The sequence below is a fragment of the Caloenas nicobarica genome, chromosome 1, assembly GCF_036013445.1.
Source record: "Caloenas nicobarica isolate bCalNic1 chromosome 1, bCalNic1.hap1, whole genome shotgun sequence".
NCBI classification, from domain to species: domain Eukaryota; kingdom Metazoa; phylum Chordata; class Aves; order Columbiformes; family Columbidae; genus Caloenas; species Caloenas nicobarica.
Window position 1 is genome coordinate 142,345,890 of NC_088245.1, and position 27,979 is coordinate 142,373,868.

At 41.5% G+C, this 27,979-nt stretch overlaps 1 protein-coding gene across 1 annotated transcript; it reads left to right on the forward strand.

Moving 5' to 3' along the window:
• The first annotated feature begins 1,878 nt into the window (after window positions 1–1,878).
• On the forward strand, window positions 1,879–23,698 carry CCDC80 (coiled-coil domain containing 80). The gene is made up of 8 exons (XM_065651118.1): window positions 1,879–2,529; window positions 2,909–4,815; window positions 8,610–8,766; window positions 13,699–13,835; window positions 14,463–14,611; window positions 17,863–17,966; window positions 19,582–19,662; window positions 22,418–23,698. The coding sequence occupies exons 2-8, from the start codon at window positions 2,920–2,922 to the stop codon at window positions 22,762–22,764; spliced, it is 2,871 nt and encodes a 956-aa protein (XP_065507190.1). The 5' UTR covers window positions 1,879–2,529; window positions 2,909–2,919; the 3' UTR covers window positions 22,765–23,698.
• The last annotated feature ends 4,281 nt before the right edge of the window (window positions 23,699–27,979 follow it).

Sequence of the window (27,979 nt, forward strand, 5' to 3'; positions counted from 1 at the left end):
TCATTTCAAGTTTGTTCCTCACCTCAGATAAAGATACTAAGAAGCATCAGCCTTGGAAATAATCTCTGTGCCTCCACGTCTTGTTGTGTGCTAGTCCCTCCATACAGCTGCTTTACAGTTTATCTTCACTGATCTGCCACCCTCTGCTACATTTAAGAAAGATTATGTAGCATGCTACCTTTTTAATCAATTTGGGAGAGCAAAGTCCTCACAGAAATTCTTTAGTGAATTGGACAGAATAGGCAGCAGGGATAATAAGGAAATCTGTTTCTTTCCTTTGTTGTCATGTACTGAGTGTGTTTTTCTTGGCTTCATTAGACCTATGCAGATAAATGATGCTTTGCTTCTGTGTGGTTTCAAACTATCACCAACAACAAGAAAATTGAGGTAAATTAGTTTGCTTAAAAAATTAATTTACCCCAAATTAAATACTTGGCTTCAGCTTTGTGGGGTCGCTTCTTTTTTTAAATCTTTGTAACAAAACAGGAGGAAACACTTAAATGAAAACATCATTTTGAATAACATTTTCTTTAAAAGGTCACATTGAAAAGTATAATGTTTAGAGACTCCTTTTTTTTTCCTTGTCAGGGTTAATAAACCAGCAGACCTGCCACTAATTTAAGTGGAAAATGTTACCCACCGTTGCCCCATGGAGCTCCAATTTTGTGGTCCTTGTGAGAGGTACAGTCCTCTTACTTCCCAGCTGATGTCGGATATGATATTCTGTGCATTTTTGCACTCATGTTAATGTGAGTACAGCCATTCAGCATCTTCCCCTGCCTCCAGGGCCAACCACTGGCCACAGAACGCAAACTCTGGACACATATTAGCAAAACCACTATGAATATTTGTCACGCACTGGACAGCCTAAAGTAAAAATGAAGCAAATAAGGAAAGAGAGAAAGAAAAGAAAGGTTTTATCCTTGAAATATTAATTTCAAGAGAGGTTGAAGGTACACTGTCCCCTCGTCCCCAAGATAACTGAGGTCAAATCCAGCATGTTGTCACAGAAACTTAACAGCATCTCAGTAAATAAGTGAAATCTTGGAAAACAGTAAAAGTAGTAGTAAGGGCTTGGGTGTTTTCAGGTGTTAACAATCAACTACAATTAAGTGTGCTTTCCACTGACGGTGCATGACACACCGAAGCCAGCACGAATCAGTTAAAGACCAGCACAACGTAGCTGTGTGTAGCTGTGCCAGTTTACATCAGCTCAATAGAATGGTGTCATTTACACCATGAAGGGAGACCAAAGGACATGAACTTGCCTTTACCTGTGTCTCTAGGCATTTTTGCACCTTTTCTCTTTCTTTTTTCTTTTTTTTTCCTCCTTTTTTAATACTAGTGCACATTCATGGGAAATATAAGTTGTTCTAATTTTAATACAATAATGAAGTAAACATCCTGATCTCTTTAAAACTACAAATTAACAGCCACGCCTGTATGGTGTTTGCAGAAAAGACTATAATAACATACATGAGGACCTGGTAAAGTAACTGGTTGGAAAGTGAAGAGAAATTTGTTTTCGCTGGAGAACTCCCAGAAAGCAAACAAAGAAAGAAAAGGGGGAAAGGAGGCAGAAATAGTGGGGTTAAAAAACAATAACTCTTAAACATCAGAGATGTTACTGACAGCAGTGGGGGAATGCACTTCTCACAGGACTATTTTTTATCCAGACAGTGGCCTTTTAATGGGAGGGAAGAGAACGCCAAGGCTGGAGAGTGCCAGGGAGCTGGGACGCGCGAAGGAAAGAGTTAAGGCTGGAGTCACCCTCTCCGAAGTGCTCTGTGATGCTGTGCAGTGTTTCAGCCCCCAGAGCCTTCCTCCTCCTCCTCCCTCTCAGTGTCAGAGTGGGGAGGAGGCGGGTTCTGCTGAGCTGTTAAATCCTGACTGAAGTTTTCCCCCATTTCCAGTGGCCATCGTTGTCCGAGGCTGGTTCAGATCAGGGCTGGGGTTACCCTGACATTTCTGGGACCGCGGCCAGACAAGACGGGGAAGAGAAGAAAAGACAAGTCTTTTACAATTTGCTTTTGTTGAAGTGTGGAGAAAGAGGAAAGGGAAGCGTCCTGCTCTTTTCAGCATCACATTCCTGTGTTTCTCTTCAGCCTGGAAAATATATCAATGCTAGTCCTTTCCTCTCTGGAAACAAAGGAGCTAAACGGGACTGAGGAAGCAAGAAGTGAGAAGGAGGCTTGGGAAGTCTAAAAGAGAGAGACTCAGAGGAGCTGGGATTTCCCTTTTCTTAAATGAAATCCCTGCCTGTGTGGGTAACTGGTAGAGCAAAAAGCCAGACCTGCAGGTAAATGGAGAAGCAGAAATCCCAAAGGAAATTTCCACTAACCTCATCCTGCTTGTCAAGAAGGTGAAGAAGAAAGTTAAAAGATACACGAGGAGACAGACAGGCTCTGGGACCTGTTGGTTTGTGTAAGGATAAATCACTGGGCAGCAGCAAAGCTGTATGGCATTGGTCTCCTTTTAAAGGAAAAAGACGTGAAACCTTGACGCTGGAAGGGGAACTTCCCTGAGAGTGTAAGTCTCAAGTCAAATTCTTGGCTTTCTGCTCTATGTACTGGACCCTTTTGCTGTGCTTGTTTGTGTGTTTGTATGTGAGAGCACGAGAGAGAGAGAGAGAGAGAGAGAGAGAGAAGGATGCAGATCAGTGTCTTTTGGATAGACAGAGTCATGTTACAGATGGATGATTTCATTTTTGCATAAAATGATCCACTTTGTGCTTCTCCAAAAATAACTGTAAACTGTACAAAGCCACCAGGGCAGGACTGAGGTGTAATCAGCACTTTTAAATCACAAAAGCTAGCCAGCCTGTGGTCTGCTTTTTTTTAATCCCTTGTGCAAGACATCCTCATACTGTCAACATCTAACTTTTTCTCTTTCTACTCCTCCCTGCAAGCCGATTGCACAATGAACTGGAGGCCAGCTCTCAGCTTAGCCCTGCTGTGGGCAGCGTGGCTAGTGTGCGGCTCAGAGAAGACAGGAAGGCTAGCAGAAAGAGGGAGCCATGGCGTTCGGAAAGTGCCCCTGGCTTACAGGGCTCCAAGCAGCTTCCTGAGAAGGTCTGGAGCATCCCTCAGGAATTCGAGCCTGAATCCCCAGCACCCTGTCACCAAAAGGGATTCTTCAGCATCTCCAAAGGCACCTGCCAGTCTCCTGCAAGGGGAAGCACGTTCCCGGGCCAGGGGCATGGGGACCACAATGAGAAAGGTACAGAGACTCACAGCTGCAGCCAAATACTCCAAGTCCGAGATGATTAAGGACGAAGGGATACCCTCTGCCTCACAGTCACGAGTGGTACGTTTCCCTTCGGGGACAAGTTCTCCCAATGTCCTGGCCAGCTTTGCTGGGAAAAATCGGGTGTGGGTCATTTCTGCACCACATGCCTCTGAGGGCTACTACCGGCTCATGATGAGCCTGCTGAAAAATGATGTTTACTGCGAACTGGCTGAGAGGCACATCCAGCAGATTGTGTTGTTCCATGAAGAAGGGGAAGAAGGGGGAAAAGTCAGAAGGATAACCAACGAAGGAAAAATCCTGGAGCAGCCACTAGATCCTGCCCTCATACCTAAGCTCATGAGCTTTCTGAAACTGGAGAAGGGGAAATTCGGCATGGTGTTGTTGAAGAAAACTCTGCAGGTGGAGGAAAGGTATCCTTATCCAGTCAGGCTAGAGGCCATGTATGAAGTTATTGACCAGAGCCCCATCAGAAAAATCGAGAAGATGAGGCAGAAGGGCTTCATCCAGACTTGCAAAGCAGCTGGGGTGGAGGGACAAGTCATTGAGGAAGGCAATAACGGGGTCAGCACCCAGCCTACCCTTGGTGGTGGACAAGTCCAGGTGTCAGCAAGGAAGGAGGAGCCAAGGAGGAGCAATAGTCAACCAACAAGGACCAAAACAGTGAGGAAACCAATGACAACCACGGCGGCCACTCCTCTGCCTACGGTAAGGACCACTACGCTCCCTCCCACCACTACAACTACCCATGCCACCACCCGCGCAGTGACAACAGCAAGCCGGTCTACGACAACAATGACACCCCTCCCTACCACACAGAGGGCCTGGACCACAAAATCACACTCCACCACAGAGTACCACAGGTTGCCAGTAGTCCCCGATGCCACCACACCACGAGTCACAGCTTCTGAAGATTTCTACTCTCCTGCATGGAAGGCAAACCGCAGGGACCGGCAGCGCAGCCACCCAGAGAAACACCCGGTGGCCACACGGAAACCAAGCAAAGCTGCTCGCTATGACACTTTCACAGAAGTCCCAACAGCTGCCTCAGTGCACTATACAAAGTCGAATGTGGGTAGATTTAAAGATAACCGAACAGACAGGAAGGACTATAACCACAGAGACCTGAATGTCACACCAGGGCAACACAAACCAACTAAGACCAAACCACCAAAAAAGAAGGACCAAGAAAAGATACTGAGCAATGAATATGAAGATAAATATGACCCAAGCAAGCCTGCTAGTTCCCATTTAGAGGAAGAAATTGCAGTTGGAAATATTCCCCCAAAGAAAGGAAAAGAATCAAAGAAACATGAGCGAATGGATAAACCTGAGAAGAAGAAGAAGAAGGACAGGCCTGACAAGCTGCAGAAGAGTGAGAAGAAGTCCAAGAAGGACAAAGCTGAGAAAAAGAGCAAGCAGGACAAAGACCGTAGCAAGAAGAACAAGAAGGGGAGCAGGACTGAGAATGAGGATTTCCCCAAGCCCAACAAGAAACCTTTCATGCAGCCTCCCAGGAAATCAGTGACCGACCTCCTGGAATATTTTGAAGGCAAAAGGCGGCTCATTGTAAGTAACTTGTTCATCTGAATCTTATTACATAAATGAAGTCATATCTCCCTCCTAGTAGGAATATGTGGAACAGAAAGTTTGTGGTGCTTTTATATTATTCTTTTTCGGTGCTTTCGTTTAAGAGAGAAAATTTCTAGACCCAAACGATCACTTCCAACAGGGAAGGTTTCACAGCCTCATGTTGGAATTCTTACATGCAGTATGAACATCAGGTAGCCAGGAATTAGGCTAAAACCTCTTCCCACTTGCTTCCATGAGCCACCACATAGCCATCAGATCATTTTGTTTTCAGTGGACATATAGGTGTCAGGATCTATATAGTTACGATCGAAAAAACGAAGTTGCAGTATGGATTACATCCATTCATCTCTTTGGGGTAGTCGCCGATGTTACCACATTGCGATGCTCAGCATGTCCTGCCAGTTGGCACACCTGTTTTATATTGGTGCTAGTGTCCTAAAACTGGAAGCAAGCCATGCAGCTTGGCAGTACTAGTGCATGTCTGACTGAAGATACGCAGAAAGACGTATGATCAGATGCCCTGAGGTAGGATTGTTACATTTGCTATTCTTTCTGATGGGAATTTGGCATCCAAATCTTCTAGACATCTTCAGAGATCCTGTGCAAACTTTATTTTGTTTTGGTTTTTTCCCCTGCTGTTTTTATTAAACTATGACACAATGGTAAGTTTTAAAGTCTGAGAAGCTCAGCATGGTCTGGAGTTACTTGTCCCAGGGTTTAGTAGTGTTGTATGTTTTTCTAACTACTTATCTAAAAAAACACTTCACCTGGGATAGGAAACAGTTTTAGCTGTAGTACAAATGTTTTTTCTGGCAGATGGCATGTACCCTGAAAGGTACACTTTGAAAAACACTTTTTAAAAATATTATAGTAGGAGCCAGTTTCTTGCAATTATTCCACTGCAAGCTGGCCTGTTTCACAGTTATTGTCCAATAGTCAGTGTCACAAACATAGCTATGACTTTCATGCCCCATATTCCAATACAAATAGCTAAGATGCCAAGCTAAGATTTCAACCATTGGAATTTAATTAATCACTCTGCTGATGATTCACAGACCTGAGTAGAAGCCAACTTTCTTCTCCCCTTCCCCATTCCTTCAGCTGTAAGGGCTGTGCAGAGCAAGTACACTTGCATTGCCCAACATGATGGAAATGGAAAAAAGCCGTATAGTTGAAAATTTTTAACTTGACTGAATTTTGCAAAAAATGCCTATTAGTTAACTAATAGTTAACAAAATCAAAAGCTCAGAGAAAAAAACTCCACAAAAGTTTAGGATCTTTGAAACTTGGCCATGTATCTCATTGTTGTGGCTTCCAAAGTATGTGCAGCATCAGGACAAATAAAAACAAATTTCAAAAAAGAGCCAAAAACATTGCTCACAGATGTCAGGCTGCTAAGTCATTACACCAAGACAGTCCTGGCAACTTAAAGGCTGGTCTGAAATTTGAACGTTCTGATACTAGGCCACCTCTCAGCTGGATCTCCAAGAAGAGAATTGCCCAATCTCAGCTTGTCAGGCCAAAACTCACTGAAGACAAATTATGCCATTCTGCACGTTACTTTTCTAGTATCTAATACCATCCTCAATCTGCTTCTTCTGAAGTTTCTCAGAGAACAGGTTTGATGTGGTCATCAGTAAAAGCAGTGGCTGAAGTCTCCTATCTCTTTGCCACGCACCGTACATGTGAAAAACAAAGAACTTTTCAAGCTTCTATTAATCCATATGTGCTTATTTGCATCCCTTCCTATCAAACTGTTCAATTCCCTTAGGGTCAGTCCTTCCAGCTGGATGAACTTTGTCATTCATGAGCCTTCAAACTCCCTTTCTAAAGTATCAGCCCATGCTGCTGTAGAAGTGGTTCTACCTGAGTTATTCCCCATTGATTTGCTGTACTTTTGTCTTTCAGCCGCTTTAACAGACTGGCTCCCAAAGATATCATTTCAGTCCCCTCTCAAAAGTCTTTTGAGAGACATGTGGATTTTTAAGCCCTACACATCACTAAGGATTTCAGGTTGCAGATTTCAGTTTGAATTTCAAACATCCAGAATTTTGAAGGCTATTCTGGGTTGTCTAATTAATGACAAATATAAGACCCAGCTGCAGAAACTGAAGAAACGTCCTCTCAATAGTGAGGCTTTTATTGCAGTCTTACTAATGTTGAGAAGTTTTGGCTTAGTGAGTTTGGGTTTTTTGTTTACTTCTCTGTGGTAATGAAATGCAGACTGACAGTTTATATACAACACTCCATTTATACTCTCATCCATATGTAGGCACATGCACATACACACACATGCATGTGAATGCAGATACATACAGTGTACGTACTGCCTGGGTTAAAACAGTCCTAGCACAAAGCTTTGATTTGAAATTTGCTTTGTCTGTAAAATGTTCCCTGCTTTGTTCTACAAGGTTTCATGAAGCAGATCAAATTCGGGCTCGACTATGCGTTCCTGCTTATGGCCTCTGAAACTCAGAGGACAATACAAACCAATGGTCTGGTTTTGATCTCAGTCCTCAAATCCTTTTCGTGATCCTTTTTTCATTTGAAGCATTTCTATGCAATTTAAAAGCATGTTACATGTTATGGCCCAGAAATTAAATCCTCTTTGTGTCTGACTCTCATTCACCTTCATGTCCCAATGCTGTAGTCATGCCAGGGGGCCTTTGTATAAATGAGAGTCAGATCTTATAAGCCTAGAAATGCCTCTTACATTTCAGTACATTGATGAACTGGATTTATAAGGCGTATATCATAAAAAATTAGCCTCTGGGCCCTGCAAGCTTAAGAAGGCAGCTAGAAGATGATGGCGCCTGTTACAGACTAAAGCATAAGTTTGCCATTGAAGGATTCTGGTGATTATTTATGACCTTAAACCATAAGGTTTGGATCCAGACTCCAACTCTCTTTGTGTTCAGGGGATTGGTGGCAGGTGCTTGATTGCAGTTCACTGCTGCCAGTTAAAATGATTATATTGCTAGGGCAGTGGCATTCCTCTCCACCTTCCGCTGGAAACTACTGCAGAGGACCACTGCATGTTGTTACACACACACCTTCCCTGGTATATTTGCATCTCAGCCACTGATAAACGATCTAAGTTTTGTGCTTTAAACTTTTTAAAACTTAAATCTTTTCAATTGTTAAGAGGCTTTGAAATAATTACTATAAACTGTAGATACTTTTATACTTTTGTTATCGTAATAGTTCTTCCTCCTGCTCTTCTCCCATAGCCATGCCTTCTCAGCAAATATAAGTCACATAAGACATCTAAGTGGCTTAGAAGCCTCTTGACAGTCAAAGCAGCCCCTGGGAGCCCTGCCTGGACCATGGGATGAGGCCAGAGCAGCTGCCATGTTCCTAGTGCTCCCACTGTGAGTGAGGAGGGGGAATCCTAGATTCATGGCTTCACTGGAGGCTGAGAGGGAGACCTGGTGGGACTGGCAGGGCAAGGGATACTAGGAGAGTACACGGTTTGCTGTAAAATCCAGTGAAAATTCTTCTAGCAGCACCATGGAGAGGCAGTGAAGAAGCTGGTGCCACCAGCTGGCCATGCTTCCTAAGGTTTTCTTGGGGCTAGTTAAACACCTTCAGGTCAGGCCTGGGCCTAAAGGTACACTCCAAACACAAGTATATAAAATAACGCTACAGAGCTGTCAACAGCTCTATGGAAAAGCCCAGTTTGCAGATAGTGACTAGTTCTCCGTCAGTAAAATACTCATCAGCTTCATTCCTTATACTAAACAAGCTCTTTTGTCTCTGCCACCAACCAGCTGATCACGACCCCTAAGGCGGACAACACCATGTATGTACAGCAGCGGGATGAATATCTGGAAAGCTTCTGCAAGATGGCAACGAGGAAGATCTCAGTCATCACGATTTTTGGCACCATGAACAACAGCAGCATGAAAATTGACCACTTCCAGCTAGGTTCTTTGGGGGTTTTTTTAATAGTTTCTTTCCATCTCATGGGCCCAATACAGAGAGCAAAGGGAGAAATTTCCCAGCTTCAGTCAAGATCTAAGCAAGATCATTTATGGTGGTCCAGTTGCACTTTCAAACCCATTCATCCTCCTTCCATGCCAGCTACGCCCCTTTTGTATTTACATAAGCGTCTCTGGTATTTTTCATGTTTACACTTCCAGTCCTGTAAATTTGTGGGAATTCTTAAAGCCGGTAAAACAGTGACAGAGTGAAAAGTCAGAAAAATGTGATGAGGGCATGGGACAGAAAGAGGAAATTAGGCTGAGCTCTACCAATATCTTGAATAACAACCTCACTGTCTAACCAAACAGCTGCCCTAACACAATGCCCCGCTCGCCCTTGGTTTTTGCAGGACATCAGCCATAGGTGGCTAGATACTGGCTAGCATGATTCGAACACCGCTTGAAGAAACTGGCTGTTGTCATGAAGGAGAGGAGACTGGGGGCAGGAAATGCTGATGGGAACTGTTTGAGATTACATTCAAAACTTGACCCAAGTTAATCTTGTTTTGACGTTCAACATCATTATCTCCCCGCTCTGCCATATAACATTTTCTCATAGCTTTGCACTCCTCACAAGGTCATGGAAAAAGTTTCATTTTTCAGGGGCATACACTGGCTAAACCCAGGACAGAGAGAAGCGTGCCAGTTAGACACCTTCCTGCAAGTTCCTTTCCTTCCCAGGATCAGCTTTCCTAGGTTTAAGAGCTGATTTTGGTATGTTCACAAAGTGAGTATTCTCCTCCACAGGTCCAGGCGCATTTTTCCCTCTGGTACTGGTAGACAGATATTAATTTAGAAGATTTCAGTCATAGCCTCTAGGTATGGAAAATATTACAAATTTGCAGCAGCATACCTGATATTAAAACCATTTGAAGCCCTGTTACCTCTCTTTACTCATAAAGCAAGTTACCCATCAATGTGACTGCTTATTGCTGGCTATTGTAAAGAGGTTCATCTCACTGAGGCCAGAGTTTTTGGAAGTGCTATAAATCAGAAAAATAACTCATTCAGCCGTATTCAGTACCACCTTCTTTACATACAGAGCTCCCATATAGACAGGTGACAATGTGCATCCATCTCTCGTTGCTTTAAAACAACTCGTGTCAGTGTTCAGGTCCTGGGAAGCGCTCACCAAAGCCAGTGACAACCTTTCCTTTTTTAACAGTAGGGTTTGGACAAAGACTTCAGGTCTCAGTCCAGCAAAGCACTTAAGCTTAGGTGTCTCTAGAATCATGTAAACAATCTCATTGCTGTCTGCGTCTAAAGGTTAACACCAGTGTAAATGCTTCACTGGACGAAGGCAAAGAAATAGTGTAAAAGCTGCTAGTTTTGCTTATAAATTCACTGCATCTTTCCTCTGGAAGTTCACCTGGTTTTACCAGACCTTGGGAAGAGATGTGTGATGGAACAGAAAGCTCAGGACCACACCAGCTCCAGGGTATTTCAGGTCTGGCATACAACAGGCCAGAAGATCACAAATTTACATCTGGCTTCCAGCCCAGCCTCTCTTACTCTCAGAGAGAGAAGACAAAGTGAAGGACCAGGAGCCTTGTGTCCCTGAATGACAGCGAGTCACAAATCCTGCCAGACTGTCCATTCGTGCACCTTCTTGACATATCTGGAGCAGTATAGGATTTTCCACATCAGGCCAAGGTTACTCAAGGTTACTTTTTGTGTACCTAGACCCATCTGCTTGTCAGTGAACTGTTTAGGATTATATTTAGCTTCAGTCTGGCTAATAAACAGACATTCACTCTGACATAGACCATATTCTTCCAGCCTGTTCCAAACTTAACCTACACTCAAACTTTCCCCAAACCACACATGTATAACAGCTTAATTCTCACAGGAGGAATTACCTTCTTCAAGAAAAGCAGGAGACTTAGAAGGGTGTAAGCTAAACCTTACATGAAGTTCACCTTACATTTTAGCTTAAAACACCAGATCCTGAACTTTCAAAAGTTTCAATAACGCAAATGTCTTCCTATTCTATCTCCCCTTCTCCTCTAGCCTTCCTGCTTGCATGGCCTCTTCATGGCTCAATCTCTGTCAGCACCAGAGGCAGCAAAAGCTCCTAAGAAACGTTTTATTCACAGTATTTATGCTATAGCGAGAAGCCTTAGCACCCAGCATGATGAGGTCTACTTGTAGTGCAGCATCTTGGGACTGAGATGAGAATGACAACAACAGAAAGGTTCACAGAAAAGACTTTTCACTTGAATTTTCAAACATATTTAGCAGTAGTGAATGAAAGAGAGCTCAATAACACTGTTTGGCCAAGATCAGCTCATAGTGAAACCAAGGAGTGTTTCCCAGTTTCCCACTGGAACGACAGAAAAGCTGAGTGTCGCTGCGGAGGTCTTCTCTTCACACTGAGTTAGCCATGTGATCTCTTTTCCCCAACTCATGGGAACAGGTCTTTAGTCAACTAAACACCAGTGCCAGGCTACCTGCCTTTCAATCAAAGCCAGTACCTAATCTATTAGGCCACAGTACTGCTACAACAAACGCCTGGACTTTTTGCAACCTCATTTGAATTATTTGTAAAGAGTAACTCAGCTTCCCAGCCTGTCTAGCTGCTAAAGATGTACAGAGAAAAGTTTCCACACTCTTTCAGTGACCTTTCTAGAAGAGCAGAGAGGGAGGACTTTGCAGGTGGCAGCAGGCAGTCTCAACTCCTGTTCTTCATGCTGATCCCAGATGTCCTTTATCAGGTGGAGGCCAGAGACAAGTGGTGAACTGGAAAGACGCAATTAGATTAACAACTTTTTTTTTTTTTTTTTCTCCCAAGAAATCAATTCCAAGTTCAAAAGGCAGGGCAGCCTTTGTGGCATTATATTTTCCCCCTTGAAACATTTTTCTGTATCACTCTTGTCATTTAATTTTCTTCTTTACATTGTAAGTTTTGAAAGAAAATCTCCTAAGAGCTAAATTCTGAAGTGCTATCTTCATGTTGATATCTATAGTCTTTAAAGTGGAACAGTGCCGTGGGTCAGTTGGTCTAAGGTATTGCACCATACAGCTATTTTCCATCACATTTCACGCTAATACCTTTTGCATCATTCTATCTCCATATAGACCAATGAGATAGTCTGTTCTTTTGTAGGGAATTGTTTGCAGGCATAAGCATGAATTTTTGGTCTATGTTTTAATGGTCATGCATGCCATTAGAAACATGCAAATCTCACTTATGAAGCATACATATGTTTACAAAGTGAATAATCAATGAGCACATCCAGCAACCCATCCAATGAGGAATTTGTAACGTTGCCTATAATTTTTTACAAAACTTTCAACTGAGGTACATATAACCATATAAAACCATATAAATTACATCTATAACTTGATTAGTATCACCAAATTTTAACATTTGCTGGGGTTTTTTTTGTTTTTGTTTTCTGTAGGAAGTGGGCCCAAGGTGTGAAACCTAAAGGTCAAGTTCCGATTCAGATATTTTCTCAAAGTTCTAATTCAGAAGTTTTATTCAGTCTGTTACACAGATTGGAAATACTGCGAAATTTGAATCAGATCAGGATGCTCCTTAAAAGCTATGGAAGTTTAGAAAATTACTTAAAATGCCTTATTGCATAATGAATCAAATCTTTTCTATTGCTGTGTGCTCAACTCAGATCAATTCATCTTCTCTGTATTTGCTGTTGAATAGCTTTGGAGCAGGGGACTGGAAAGTTGTATCTCTGGATTCTAGCTCCTGATCATCTGTTGCGTCTCAATTTGACTTCAGGCAGGTCACTTAAGCGATGGCTGGGATTGCTAAGCAAGGATATGAATATTTACTTATATTCATAGTGCTGTCACAGGCCATAAGCAACTAACGTTTGCAGAGAGCTCTTTGGTGCCCAGGTGGCATCTCACTTAGTGTGTGGTTTAGCCTGTGGTTTAGCTTTCCAGGCCCACAGCTGTGTACCAAGGCCTGTCCCAGCCTCGTGCAGCTGTGCAGCGCTGCGCTGGGTGCTACAGCTGAGGCTCAGCTGATGGCACAGGGGCTTTCAGGACTTGGGCATAATACACCTTGGTTCCCAGGGAAGCAGGGAACCTCAGGACCTCCACAGGTTTCTCTCATGCAAGTTTCCAATCTCTGTCTTCAGGAGTCTTTTGCTCCTCAAGCATTTCTGAATGTGTTCTCAGGGTAAAGCAGTGAGTAGGTACTAAATCATTCTCCAAATTAAGTTTTTTCCTGTCAAGGGGGCTAAAATGGGAAATGAACATCAGCAAGCAGGTGGAGGAGGAGTGCCACAGCAAGGTATATGGAGAGAGCTGAAGAGCTACCACTGCAGTATTCAAGACACATTAAACAGTTTCTGGTTTCTTGTAGTCACTAAACCTCACATGTAATTTTTTAAGACTGTAAAGGTTAGGTCTAGTGTCCTGGCCAACCTCAAGCTGTTCTAGCTATATTTTACTGACCCAAATTCACTATGCTGTTTCATTTGGATGTGGTGCTTTCCAGCTCCTGTCCTAAATTGTTGAACAGTTTCTATTTTCTATTCCAGAAGTGGCTGCGTTTCAGAAGCTGGTGAAATTACTAGTACATACATACACATGTACAAGCATATTGAAAAAATCTGAAAGATCTTTCCAGGAAAGAGCAGGCAACCAATATTTTTAAAAAGCAAGTAGAAATGTTGAATACTGAAGTGCGTGTCCCTAGGATAGACTAATTTTCAAAAAATATTGGGATTGAAAATTGGACAGTTAAAAGCCATAGTACCATACCGATGTTTTTTAATAGATTGCCTATGCAGCAGGAAGAGGGCTTCTGGGAAATGAATTTCCCCCATTCTTTCAGTGTGAAATTAAAGGTAGAGTGCTGTGTGATTCCATGACTACTTTTATTTCTCCTTTGTCTCACATTAAGATAATGAAAAGCCCATGAAAGTGATAGAGGATGAAGATCTTGTGGACCAGCAGCTCATCAGTGAGTTGAGGAAAGAGTATGGGATGACCTACAATGACTTCTTCATGGTGCTGACGGACACTGACATGAAGGTCAAGGTGAGGGTTTTGACTCATTGAAAGAAAAGGCATTTGAAAAATATGAAAAAAATTTAAAAATTTTGGGAAATTACACTACAGGCTTGCATGTGAGGCACCTAAGAGACTGATGCAGAACTTGGTCATTGCTGGAGGATAAGAAAAAGGACAGTAAGAGAAATTTTCAGGAATTAGGTAGCTATCTTCACTTTCTGCAGTTAGAGGATTTCAGGAATTGTGGGTTTCTGCTGACACCATAGGAACAGGACTCCCCCACTGGTAGGGGGTTTAGTTTAGTACCTGGCATTCTAAAACACACAGTTTGGCTGCTCAATGAGATGATAGCACATTGCGTATGGACAAGGGTCTAGTTGAATGGCCTTACAAAATAAAATAATGACAATTTTTTGCCTTCAATGACCTGGCCTCATCATATTGGGCAAATACCGAAAATGTGCCACTTCCAAAGAGCAGTCTGATTGCAAAAAACAATAATATTTTTCCATGGTTTCTAATCTGGTTTAGGCCTTGTTGCTTGTGTGTAAATAGGAATACTCGAATTTCTATATATCCTACAGTGTTGGGACCTATGAAGAAAGACTGCTAATATGTGCACCCTTTTATCCATCTGTTCTTTTTTCTTAACAGCAATACTACGAAGTACCCATAGCAATGAAGTCTGTGTTTGATTTGATTGACACCTTCCAGTCACGAATTAAAGACATGGAAAGACAGAAAAAAGAGGGCATTGTCTGCAAAGAAGATAAGAAGCAATCCCTTGAGAGCTTCTTATCCAGGTATTACATTCTGTTCTTATCTGCTGCTAGTTCTAATAATTATTGTCTTGTTGGAAAAACACCCATCCTACTATTTCTGTGATTTTTTAATACAGATTTATCAGTATTTACAGTGTTAAGCAAATACAGAGATGTAGCCATAGCTGAATGCAGTCTTCTACAGAGCACTGGAAGTCAAGGTGCATGTTGTGTTTCCTGACTGACTGCACATGACACTAACTTTCTGTACCTTAGTTCCCCCATCATGACATGGAGATAATAACACTGATTTGCATTAGAAGGCTGAAAAAGGATTAATTCACAGATGTTAGCTCAATGTTTTGAATGTATGAAGCACAGTGTTTATGTGTTTCAGTCATCAACCATCACAATCTTATTAATCCCATTCTAATCCCTTCCATGTAGCTCAAATCAGTAATTAATGCTCTGTAACTTCCTTCTTATCCCGCTTGAGAGAACAGTTGGTCTTTGCCAGTATTAGTCATGCATATTCTTAAAGGTCTTGCAGATGTCTCTTGCAAAATGTTTGAGAGGCCTTCTGCAGAGAGATAGTTTTGTTTATGCAATCTCCATATGCCATTTTACTGCTCTACCTGTGAGACCTGCATTCCAGGCAATAAATTCATCTGGACTGTGGGGATCCAGATGCATAGAAGAGCTGTGCAGCTCTAGCCCTCTCTGTTACAGGATCATTTACATGAAATTCGGGCTACCACATCACTCTAGGCCTTTACCTATTACTACTGTGTCCTTCTCACCTGCTACCAAAATCCATGGAAATACACTGTTAATGCCAGATGGCTATAAAAATAACAGAGGTGGCATGATGGATTATGACTTGAGGGGGAAAGGAGCAACAGGTAAATGAATAGATTGATGGTTCATAAACATTTTAAAATTTGATGGCCTCTTCAACAGAAAGACAAACTTTAACAAGATCCACCCACCTCACCACCTCCTCTTTAAGTCTTAGTGATTCATCCTCAAGACCATCAAGCAGAACCACAGTTTGGAAACAGCTGACCAACACAAGAAAGAGCTTGTGTGTTGGAAAGAGACAGGACCCAAATCCTTCCTTGCTTGCAAACAGCCCTAGTAATAAACACACATTAGAAAAACAGGCAGGAAAAATGCAGACTGTTGCATCTATAAACAGAACTGCTGCTGCACAGAATGCATTAGTTGTCTGTGAAACAAGCATCAGGCTTAAAATATTGGGTGGACTTCACTAGCCACATTAACTGGTCAGATTCCCAGCTAGATTCATTCCAGCTTTGTCTGAGATTATCTTCCCAGCTGAACAAGAGTCCTGGCATCATCTCCCTGGTTTTTCTTATTGGGGAGGTCAGTTATAATAATGCAAACATTGTTCTTAACAAGCCTGGCTGGCGTGAAAGGAGACCATGAGAGCCAGAGCTGGCTTGAGTAAGGCTTAAAAGCCACATATACCAGGAGATGACCTTCAAGTTTGGTAGGGGGGAGTCCCCTCTGTAACACTGAGACACCAGCTGTGCTGCTCTCTGGGCTCACAAACAAGAATGAGCTGCAAAATAAGTAGAAGAGGAAGAAAGGATACATATAGGGAAGGGTCTGGCAGATTTGTCAGGACAGAAGCCTACGGCTTCTGATGTCAGAAACAGGGGCATAAATCTGTACAATAGTGTTGTTGAACTAACAGCTGTGAAGGACCAACTGAATTACTTTCTCAGTAAGATATAGCCCCAGATAAGCACACCAAGTATAGGGATTGCCTAGGGCAGGGGAATAAACAGCTTGAGTGGCCTTCAGCCCTTTTCACCCCTGTGCATCTCCAAAGCAGATACTCAAAAAAACTAGAAAGGAATTAAGAGTATCTTAAACCAGCTCACAGGTAAGATTCCATCCTGATTTATGCCTTAGGCAAAATACGAACCAATGTTTCCATTCTCGGTCACTGCTTGTAGGTAGCCAGGTACTTTTGCTATACAAAATATCTCAAAGATTTTTTTTTCCTCCGTTTTCAGAGTAACAACATGAAATTTCCTCCCTTTCTTTCATGTCACATATGTGATTCTTAATGCTTCTCATTCCTGTTTACATAACTGTATACACACACCCATGTCTCTTTGCTGTTCCTCCTGGGCGAGATTAAAATTAGGGAGCTTTGCATTTCAAGGATTTACTTTTTTAATTATAAAAATACATGCAGCGTTGGTCAGTCAATGAGGCAAAGACATCAGCATCCCCTGCTCTTTCAGCAACTTATTCCATGATTTTGATCAAGTCTTACCATATTTTCTTCTTCTTCTCTCAAGTGAAACAGCATTGACCCATTGCATTAGCCTGTATTTTGAGATCTTCACATAGTGCTGGAGAAAGGCAGGTTATTATTATAACAGAGTAACATCTGCATCCATTTAAAAGATCATTTCCTGCTATAAAAATATCCCTGCAGCTTTGCAAATTCCTATAAATCTGATTTATTCAGGTTTAGTGGAGTACCTTTATTCAAAAAAGAGGTTGTTTGGAGAGTATTAAAAACCCCCATAGTTAGAATTTTTAAAGGTTTCAAGTGTCCTTATGGCATTGCCTTTCCTTAAGAGGACAACAGAAGGCACTCCTTGTGCAAGTTTGGTTAGATGTGGCATCTCATATTAAAGAAATATCCAAGATTTATCTTATTGTCCCATGCATGCCTTATATAGCCACGGGCTCACACAACCGCATGCAGACAAACAAGCTCAGATTTAAAGCCATGTTAAAGTATTTTGAGTGAGTGTGGTATAGAATAAAAAGAGGTCAGTGAGTATTTGCACAGAAGTATGAGTTATGTCTGAAATGAAGATACACCCTAATTCTCAGACAGCCCTTGGACTGCAAAATAACTGTGCAGTTCCAGCACTAGTGAATGACGTAAAAGCTAAATGGCTAGTGAGGAATTCTACAGGAATCTTTCTTTCTATTGAATATATGCTTCTCAGCATTGTTGTAACTACTGAAGGGGGCATTGAGCAAAGATTGTAAGCTTTGTAGTGTTTGTTTGGCAAAGCAGCGAAACTGCAGATGTTTCTTTGAGAGTTTTGGAATTATAAGATTCAAAACAGGCTTTATCCTCTGTCAGTGATGGATAGAACTGGGACGATCTCCCATCCAGCTGTGACTTAGAAGTTGCGAGAGGTATTACATACCTCAGCCTACAGAGAACAAAAATGCTGAGAGGACTGGGGTCGCGTGTAGTGACCGTGCCCCGTCACATTCTCCTCTCTTTCCAGGTTCCGATGGAGAAGGCGCCTGGTGGTGATCTCTGCTCCCAGTGATGAGGACTGGGCTTATTCCCAGCAGCTTGCTGCTCTCAGTGGTCAAGCCTGCAATTTTGGTGAGTCAAAAGAAATTACACTCTTGCTCCCCAAAACCACATCCTTCCTGGTGATGTGATGGATTCCTTTGCTCAAGCCTGAATGTAGACAGCCTGAGGAGTCTGACAACTGAAAAGTTTGCCATAGCTACTCCAAATCCAAATGGAAAAGATTGTGCTAAACAGGTAGTACAGGACACTCTGGCAGCTAAGACAGCTAAACAAAGTGTTCCCTGGAATCATCTGCATGAGGCAGAAAAAGTTAGCACTCCGAAGCTTCTCTTAAGGCTTGTCCTTCTGAAGACCGGTAGTATTTTCTTCTTCTTACTGCACAAATTAATGACGTAAGTACAATGCTTTGGGAAGGGCAGATCCTCTAATACCCATCTCAGCGCTGGGCCAGGTATCAGGGAGATGTACGGACATCAGCTTTTTTTCTTTTTCTTCCTGCTTCATTGCCAAAACCTGTAAAAATGTTAATGGAAGCCCCTTTAACCCAAGAAGGGCCCTCCCAGCCCCCTAACTGGTACTTACGGTCCAACTACATAGTCAGTGGAGGGAGATAGGCTCCTCCACGAGGCACTTAAGAGCAAGACCCATAAACGCTCTTCTCTCTTTCCACTATGAAGCCCAGAGAGACTTACTCCTTAATTTAGATTCCTAGGAATGCAAATACCATACAGGGCCAGACCTGACTCCTACAACAGAATTTAACAGGTCCCATTGAAAAGCCACCATTTCAATACATTTCAATCACGCCTGAAGGGAGATCTGCACAGTATCACTGTTTATTCATAATCACCTGGCTTTCATTCAGAGCATCAGCATCATCTCATTTGGTAACTACCAAAGTAAACTGTGACATGGACCACTGTAAAACGCTTTCTGAAGAACTGAATGTAACCAAAACAGTTCATTCTCCCCACCCTTTGCAAAGGACAGCTTGAAGGAGACCCAGCGAGCTCCTAAAGCATTTGTTCTCAACGGGTATTTTAAGTAAGTGACAAGTTTCCAAGCATCTCACCTCCAAGTTGTAAAAACAGTTACATCAAAGATTTTGTAGATCATACAGACTCACATTACATGAACAGTTTCTACAGCTCTTAAGGTCTTTCTTAAAATCAGAGGCACCAGTTCAAGCGTCTGCCCAGAACAAATGAAAGACATGAATCCCTGTCATAAGCCACCCCCAGGGTCATTTGGATGTTAACTGTGATAGGTTATATTGCCTTCAAATACTTTGTCACTGTGTGTATGACAAGAGCTTTACTAGTGAAAAAAACAGTGCAGAAACATTCTGAATTTGGGGAATGGCCTCTGCAATTTACTGGCGTGTCTGATGCTGGTATCCCTATGCTACAGAACCACACCAAGCCCTTTTGTCCTTGGGACACTAGCAATAGCTTTTATGCAACTGATACCACATTTATTTAACACTCTAGCTTATCTCCATGTTTGGAACAGGTGATGCGGCTGGCAGACACTCCACAGATATCAGTATTTTTTCCTCCTAGAGGGCTGGCTAAGACTGGCCCCTAATTTAGCATGCATAGATTTGGCTGATGAAACTGAAATCTGCCCAAGAATGAGCAGAAAGATCTGGTCTGACTCAAACCCTCCTTAATTTCCTCCACAGGTCTGCGCCACATAACTATCCTCAAATTGCTAGGACTTGGGGAAGATATTGGAGGTGTCTTAGAGTTGTATCCAATTAATGGTAAGTGACTGTTTCTAGTTTCTTCAGTACTACTGATAAAGGGCATAGTGCTGAGTGTTTCTTTGCTGTAATTTCTTCAGAGGAATGGGTATGACTGTGTTTTTTTCTCTTTCGTTTCTTTTAAGAAACAAGACCACACGAAAGCAAACAAAAAGCTTTCTTGGTATTCCTGTGCTAAACTTTATATAGCTTCTGCAGAACAGAAAAGCCCAAATATAATGTGGAAGTCATCTTACATATTTATCTTCCACCTAAAAAATTCAGTCCCAGGTACACTCCGCTGCCTGCCTTGCTGCCAAAGACAAAGGGTTGTCTGTGCCTTTCACATGCTCAAGAGTTTGCAGGGCTAATAGCACACAGACTAAGCAGATTCTCTTATATGGGTCCCTCATTCATCTTCATAAAACTGTTTGGGCTGGAAAATACCTTTCAAATATCATCTAGTCCAGCCCCCCTGCCATGGGGTTGCTCAAAGCCCCATCCAGCCTGGCAGTGCTGGGGCATCCACAACTTCTCTGTACAACCCGTTCCCATGTCACACCACCCACATCCTAAAAAACCTCATCCTTATATCTAATTTAAATCTGCACTCTTTCAGCCTAAAAACATTACCCTTTGTCCTGTCTCTATGAGCCCTGGTAAAATGTCTTTCTCCATCTTTCTTATAAGCTCCCTTTATGTATTCTACTTGCATCCCAACAGGCTACTTCAGGCAGCTATTCTTAGATCTCGCAGTCAGGGTACATTTCAAATGCTACAGGTTCCTCTACTACCTAATCCAAATGACTGCTTCCATCAGTGGAGGAACAAATACAGGGAGGAGCTTATTTATCCCATCACTGTTCCTACTGCTCTGTACATGAAAGCATCCTGGTCCTTCTACCGTATTTTAACAGACGTCCATGCCTAGGAAAGAATAAGAAGAGAGAAAGCAGATGTCATACTTCTTTAATCAACACTCCTGCAGCCTCTGCTTTCTTTTCACTGAAGGACTTCACGAGCTTGGTTATAGTTCCTATTTGTTAAGATCAACAGATGTCTTTTCAATTTACTTATGTAATCTCCCTTTGAATTCACATTAACTTCTAGCATGTGTCCTCCTATGAGAACCTCCACAGATTTGCAAAGTACCTTTTATTTGCCCTGAACACGGCCCCTATAGCTTTGTTTGATACTCCTCATCTCTTGTGTGGGGGAAAAGGTGAATATTTAATCTCTATCCATCCCTGCAGTGACATTCACAATCCTGTAGACCTCTCCCCAAGCCATTTGTTTTACAGACTGCAGTCTTTACTTACTTGGTCATTTGTCATACAGAGCTTATTCCAAACCTATGATCAACCTTGTCTTTCTGGCTTTTTTCCTTTTTTCTACCATATTCTTTTCAAGTGAGAGAACCAGAATTGCATGCAGTGTTCAAGATGCACACAAACAATAGGTTTATGTAGTGGCATAATAATACTCTGTTTTGTTTTTTATTTTCCTCACAGTTTATAACATCTGTTTTGGCTTTTGACCATTAGTGAGCACTGAACTAGCCTTTCATGAAACTCTTTTGTAGCCCTAAGATCTTACCACCAAGAGGTATTGCTCAGACTTCATCATTTCTTATGTGGAGTTAGCAAAATTTTCACCATGCATATAATTTTATTTCAACTGAATAGGATTTCTTCCATCATTTTATTAATGAGTCACACAGTCTTACAAGGGTGTTCTGCAGTGCTTCACAATCATCCCCTGCCCTTACTACTCTGAGTATCTCCACACCGTCAGTACACTTCCTTACCTCTACGCTTATACCTTATGTGCATCATCTACAAATATGCTGAACAGCACACCAGTCCCAGCACAACCAGCCGCAGAACTTCATTAGTGACCTCCCTCCACTCTAGGAACTGATCCTTCACTCTCACTTTGTTTCTGTCTTTCAACCAAGCTATCAAAGTTTCTTTTAAAGCCTTCTAGAAATCCACACACCCTCTATCAGCTGGACCACCCTTAGCCACCTGCTTGCTGACCTACTTCAGAGAACCTCAACACATTTTTAGGCAAGATGCAACTTTGTAGGAGTCCTGTTGCCAAGCCAACTATGTATTATGTATGTGTGCGTATATATACATATACACAGGTATCCGCTGATGTCTTACAGTTCCTACTTGTTTAACCAGCACAGACTTCACACTTACAAGCCTGGAGTTCATTAGATTTGCACTAGAAGATATATGTGGACATGACATCTACCATATCCCATATCTCACATATCTCGACAGTTCAAGAGTGAGGCTCTATCCTGCCATTAATGACCCAGCAAATTCATCCTCCAATTCTTCACACTCTCATGCTTCAATTCTTGTGATTTCTTTCACTGTGACAGTTTTTCACATATGTGAATCAGTGACCTAAGCTGCATAGAAGCTAAAGATGTGCACGTGTGCTGAGTGACAAAAAGGTGTGCCACACTCTAGTAGCTTCAGCCTAGAGAGTAAAGACAAGTTTACTAACCCTATCAAAAGTGTTAAAAATACATCCTGCAAGTTCACAGTGGAGTAATTTCATTTTGGAACAAGGAAATCCTGAGCTTCATAGAATCACAGAGTTCTATGATTCTTGTACATATGAGCTTGTGCATGACAAGAATCTTACATTGCCAATTGTTGGGCTGTATCCTATCCCACATTGCTAACTCGCTTATCTACAAACCATCATCGTCACCTAACCAAAATATCAATGCTGGTTTTATGTGATCACTTTCTAGGAAGCTCTACTGTAGACCGAGAAGAGATCCCACCTAATTTGGTGAAAGACATCCGAAATTATTTCCAAATTAGCCCAGAATATTTCTCCATGCTTCTAGTTGGGAAAGATGGAAACGTCAAATCTTGGTATCCTTCTCCAATGTGGTCTATGGCGATTGTGTATGATCTAATTGATTCCATGCAGCTTCGGCGACAGGAAATGACAATTCAGCAATCGCTCGGCATGCAGTGCCCAGATGATGAGTATGGTGGGTATGGTTACCATAGCTATCACCAGGGATACCAGGAAGGTTACCAAGACGACTACCGTCACCACGGAAGTTACCATCATGGCTATCCATACTGAAAAGAGCAACTTAGCCTCCGACTGCCCCGTGTCTGTCTTCTAATAGCTATGCAAGCAATTGGTGGCCAGTTGCAGAGAGTCTTCCTAGGCCACCTAGATATCCATGCTTCCGTCTTCCACTGTTCAATCATGGGACTTTGATCATTTGCCTTCTTAAAAACGCAGAAGCCTTTACAGTGAAATAATCCAAACCAGTAGCATTGAAGCTTTAAACAATAAAGACTCCTTTATATTTTTAAGCCTTTATAAAAAACGGGCAGCAACAGGTGCTGTTTGTATTAAAACCAAACAAAAACAGCCAACAGCCCCAGTCCATGGACACTACTGTAGGGAAGGACACAAACTGTCAAAAAAATATTGCAATGCTCTTTTTAGTATTTCTTTGTAAGGAGAAAAAAAGTGTATTTATTGGAAAGTGGGAATTTTGCATTGTGCTCATGAATACAAGCAAAGAATCACACTTCAGGACTTTCCCAGAAAAGGAAAATTTAAGAAAGGAAGTATGGGGCAGGCTCTTTAATAATAAAAGCAATAATAAAATCCTTTTGAAGTACCTTGTCTAAAAAGACAGCATCCCTTCTACAGTGCATTAACACTGTAATTAGCTGACTTTATCAATTGATGGTTGTGGCAGCAGTTGTTCCAATACAATACAATGTAAAGTTCTTAATTAGAAAGCTTGCTGTATGGTCATTTGTTCTTTTAATTGAGGTCCCAGCTCTCTTAGGTCCTGCCCACCTGACAGTTAAATCCAAGTTAATGAGAGCTAAGTGGAAACACCAATCCTAGTTAGCATTGTCTGAAATACAGAAAACTGAAAAGCATTATTTTCATTAGAAAGAAAAGGAACAAATTCTCATTCACTTGTATTTTAAATGAGTTGTAACTAGCTCTCTATAATGTTTTTAATTAAACTATTGCTCTAAATTTTAAATTTCCTTCTACCACTTCTTCTCATACCCTCCCCCATGAAAAATAATCTAGACTAAATGTTTATAAAACTATTTGGGAATAATTTGATCTGCTACTAAACCAGCTCTTATTTTTGCCACACTCTCTGAAATGGTGTTCTTCTCCCTTTTCATTGGTGTCTTTGGGCATTGGATCTGCTGCACCACCCTACTCCTACTGAAATCAGTGGGAGGCGCTGCATGCATAGCCATGCTTTCAACATCACTTGGGTCATTTCTAAACACTAAAGGCCCAGTAGGAAGATTTAGGAACATCCTGAAGGTATCAAGCCTTCATAGTGGCACAATAGTCACTTCTGATGTTGAAGGCATGCCTGACTAGCAATATGTATTTTTGTAATCTGTGACATGGGTGCACATGCCATGTATAGATACATGCAACAGGCCACTCTCACCAGGTTTTGCCATCTCAGCAGTAGCACAGGAATAGGGAGAAGTTACAGCTCTAAGCTGGGCAGAGTATACACCACAGTTTGAGTTTTAGCATTTTCCTGATTTTTTTTTTTTTTGGCCCAGACAAAACCAGAACTGCATACAGCAGCAAGTTCACTCAAAAACAGATGATTTCTTTAGAAAATTAGTCACAAGAGGTCAGACCTTGCTTGCCCTTCTGAATGTCAGCAAGGCAGAGAGATGTGGAGAGGTCACAGGGCCTGACCATTTCTTCCTTAGCTTTACAAACCTGGTCACCCTCTGGGGCAGGCTGCCCTCCGTAATACAAAGTCTAGTCAGCACAGGGTAGAGCTCCTGACTTACCTTTCTCTGGTGACTGGAGCTAAGGTAGGCACTTGACAGAGCAACAGAACCATTTGGAGAGGACTGCTGCCTGCAGAGCGCTTCCAAGAGCTCATTAACTACAGTACTTCCACAGCTGAAAGCGGTGCAAAGAATTTAAAACAACCAAAGAGGAGTTTAAAAAAAAAGAAAAATCAAATAACTGAAAGGTTTTTAGAAGATAATAGGAGGTCACATAGCTCCGTTTTAGAAAACAAGTGTTTATTGCATCAGTGTATTAAGGTCAGCTACCTAACTTTGCCCCAAGCAAAAGCAGAGGAAAGTGTACCAGATGTCTAACAGTTACCTACTACACACAAAGAGAAACACCTTTGGGGTGTTCTCTTCCAGGTGTTCATTTCAATTGTTCTGTAATCTTGCTTTTCATGTAAAGTTTTTAAATGAAACCCTTTTTAACTCTCATTACAAATAATGGAAACTAAATGTCCTGTGCTGAGCAGGAGGAGACAGTTAACTTACAAAAGAGAGTGCACCACCTGATCCAAATTATTTTCTTTTTTTCCTCTCCAGAATTCAAAGTTGTGCAAATCCAGCCTAGGCATTCTGTGGGAGTTGTATTAAAAAGACAACTCCAAACAAATTGTTCATTTATAAGGGAGGCTGGGATGAGCTCTTCACCAAAACTACACATTGAAGTATTCATTGGATTTGAGGAAGACTCACTATTATGCTACATTCTGGTGCAGATTCCTGCCTTCATTAAAAACTGGCTCAAAATTACCAGAAACTTTTAGCAATGATTTAAAAACTTGATTTTGCAACCTATCTCCCCCTTTGGAAAATTAAAAGAAAAGCCTGAAGGAACACCAAGCCAAAAAAATCCTTTCAACAATAACACATAGTTATTTTGAAGACTATAAGCATTTGGAGCTACAATACTCCAAATAAAGACTTCACTTTGTAAAACACAAATCAAATCCAAAGCACTTGGATCTGTCCCTGCAGTATCACTCCGAGGACACGCTTACTGAGACTAAGGTCCTATTTCTACAGGCCTTAGTGGGAAGATTCCACATGATAAAAAACCCCCTTTTTGTTATACTTATTTATGGGATTTGATTCAGCTCCAAGATGATTGTTTTCATCCACAGGCTGTCTTTCAAATACCAATGGCTCAGTTGCTAGACTGACAAAGTAGATGACATGAACTAAATAAATATTGCTTTAATTGGCTTGTTCTAAACAAGAGAAACATGAACACATTTCTCTTCCTGAGAGGTTTTGTGAACTATTAATATTTCCTTAAACCTGGAGGAAGGAACATAACATCCTCAGCAGCAATTAAGTTCAAACATTTGTGAATCTGGGCTCTAAATCAGAACTCTCTGCCCAATGTATTCATTAAAGACTACGTGCCAAACTAATGCTGCTCTCCAAAAATCTCCTCATAAATTTCCCAATTGTCATTTGAGGACAAAAATAGTAAGCTTTCCAACACTGAGTAGGTCAACAACCATACAGTGGAAATACTTAATCAAGTGGGATTCACATGATATATTTGAAAAATATAGCTAGATAGAATAGCTCCCTCTTGCTAACCTGGGCTGCTCTCCAGCTGACAATTGTTTACAGCACTTCCTCTAACAAATGTCACATACGGACTCAATTCAACAATCTATAGATAGTGCAGCTGCAGAGAATTGCATGGTTATACTTTCAGGTTACTTTACACACATTTTATTGCCAAGTTGATGCAAATTGTTACATTTTTAGAGAGCAACTAACATTCCTGTTGCTACAAAGGGGATATACAGTTCTCCATTATTAAAAGAAACCTGCCTGGCCAATCCAACAGAATCTCTCTGAGAATTCCAACCCGAAGACCGTGAAGATTTCTACACGTTAGACAGGACCAACTCTACAGTGCAAGTAAATGCTTGGATCAACAGGTATATACTTGATTGTGCAATCTAAGACTTTGGCAAATAAGTATGATACCATTGGTGAGATTTCTAGAGGGAAAGATCATTAAGCAGGACAAGAATTGAAAGCAGGAACTAAGTGCACTTTATAGAATCTTCAGATCAGTCATTTCCATATCTCATTTCTCTTAAGGCAGATATTTTGGGCTGAAAGGTCAAACATGTAGTTTTTAAGACATCCACCTTTGGTTTGATGCTCTGTCGTTAGAGGTATGAGGCTGATTTCTATGTTCTGACTCAGCGCAAGGCAAAGCTCTCTGGAAAAGTTCATGTAAAAAGCTACTGCTCATGTAAATGCAAAGCAATCTAAAGTTAACAGTACTTTCACTCTTCTTGGAAATACTTGCTGAAGTTGGTAGCTATGATCAAAAAAGACAAGGAACTCAGGCAGGTATATATTGCAAAGCTGTATGTAATGGAAAAAAATGAAAATGTCTTATTGCAACTAAGTCTCTAACAGTTTGAGCTTTTTTTTTATTTTTTGGGGGGGAGGTGTTGAAGTTTCATTTCCCAAAACAGGACATCATAAACCAACGAAAAACATATTTCTGGAATTTACATTGAAATATGCTTTCAGGTGTACAGATGCAAACAACTGTACAGATGCAAACAATTGGGATTCCTTTTCTTTAAATGGCCTATGAGCACAATGAGATCAGCTGTAAAAAATTTTTCAAGCACAACAGTAATTCCATTTTGTACAGGTATTCTTGATATATGCTGGAAAAACTTAATGCTCCTGGAAAAAAAAGTAAGAAATGAGAATAATAATTTTAGATTCATAATTTATAACTTGATGGTCGTTGGCCACACGTGGAAACAGGCTGCCCCTCTTGATGTATCAATGACAAGACGTATGTTAATATAGAAACAAGCCCTCAATACAGTACGCGTAAGTTAGCTGTTACACACAGAGCCTGGGAACAGGATGGCAGAGGAGAACAAAGACAGGACTGTCTTCAGTCCACAGAGAAATGCATCGCTAACTGATTACTATACACTGTGGTATGAAGCTCTGACACTGCACTCATTGCTTATCTTCTTAAAAATTCTTTTGACAGTATCTTTCAACTATGAAAGATGCATTTTAGAAGGAAGGAAATTATAAACCAACATCTTTTCTACTGTTCTGAGAGAGGAGCCTTTAGGAACATACCAAGAATCTCTTCTCTGCATCCCTATTCCCGTCTCCCTTTAAAAATTCTCTGAATTATTTGGAACCTATTTTTCATCTCGCTCAAAATACAATCCAGCAGATGCCTTAACAGTGACTCTGAGATCACTATGCTTGGCATGCTGCAGAATGATTTCTCTACAAAATGAATGCAAGACCTTATCAGTCTGATAGGGTGGAGTAACACCAAATGATATTACCACCTGCACCCTCTTGCCCAGTGCTCCAGATGCTGAAGGGCACCACTGTAGCTGCATAACATTTGTTTTCAGATAGTGCCCTGAGTGTAAACTAAACCTCTACATATAGCCTTTCTAAACGCAAAAAAGACCCTATGACGCATTCATACTGTT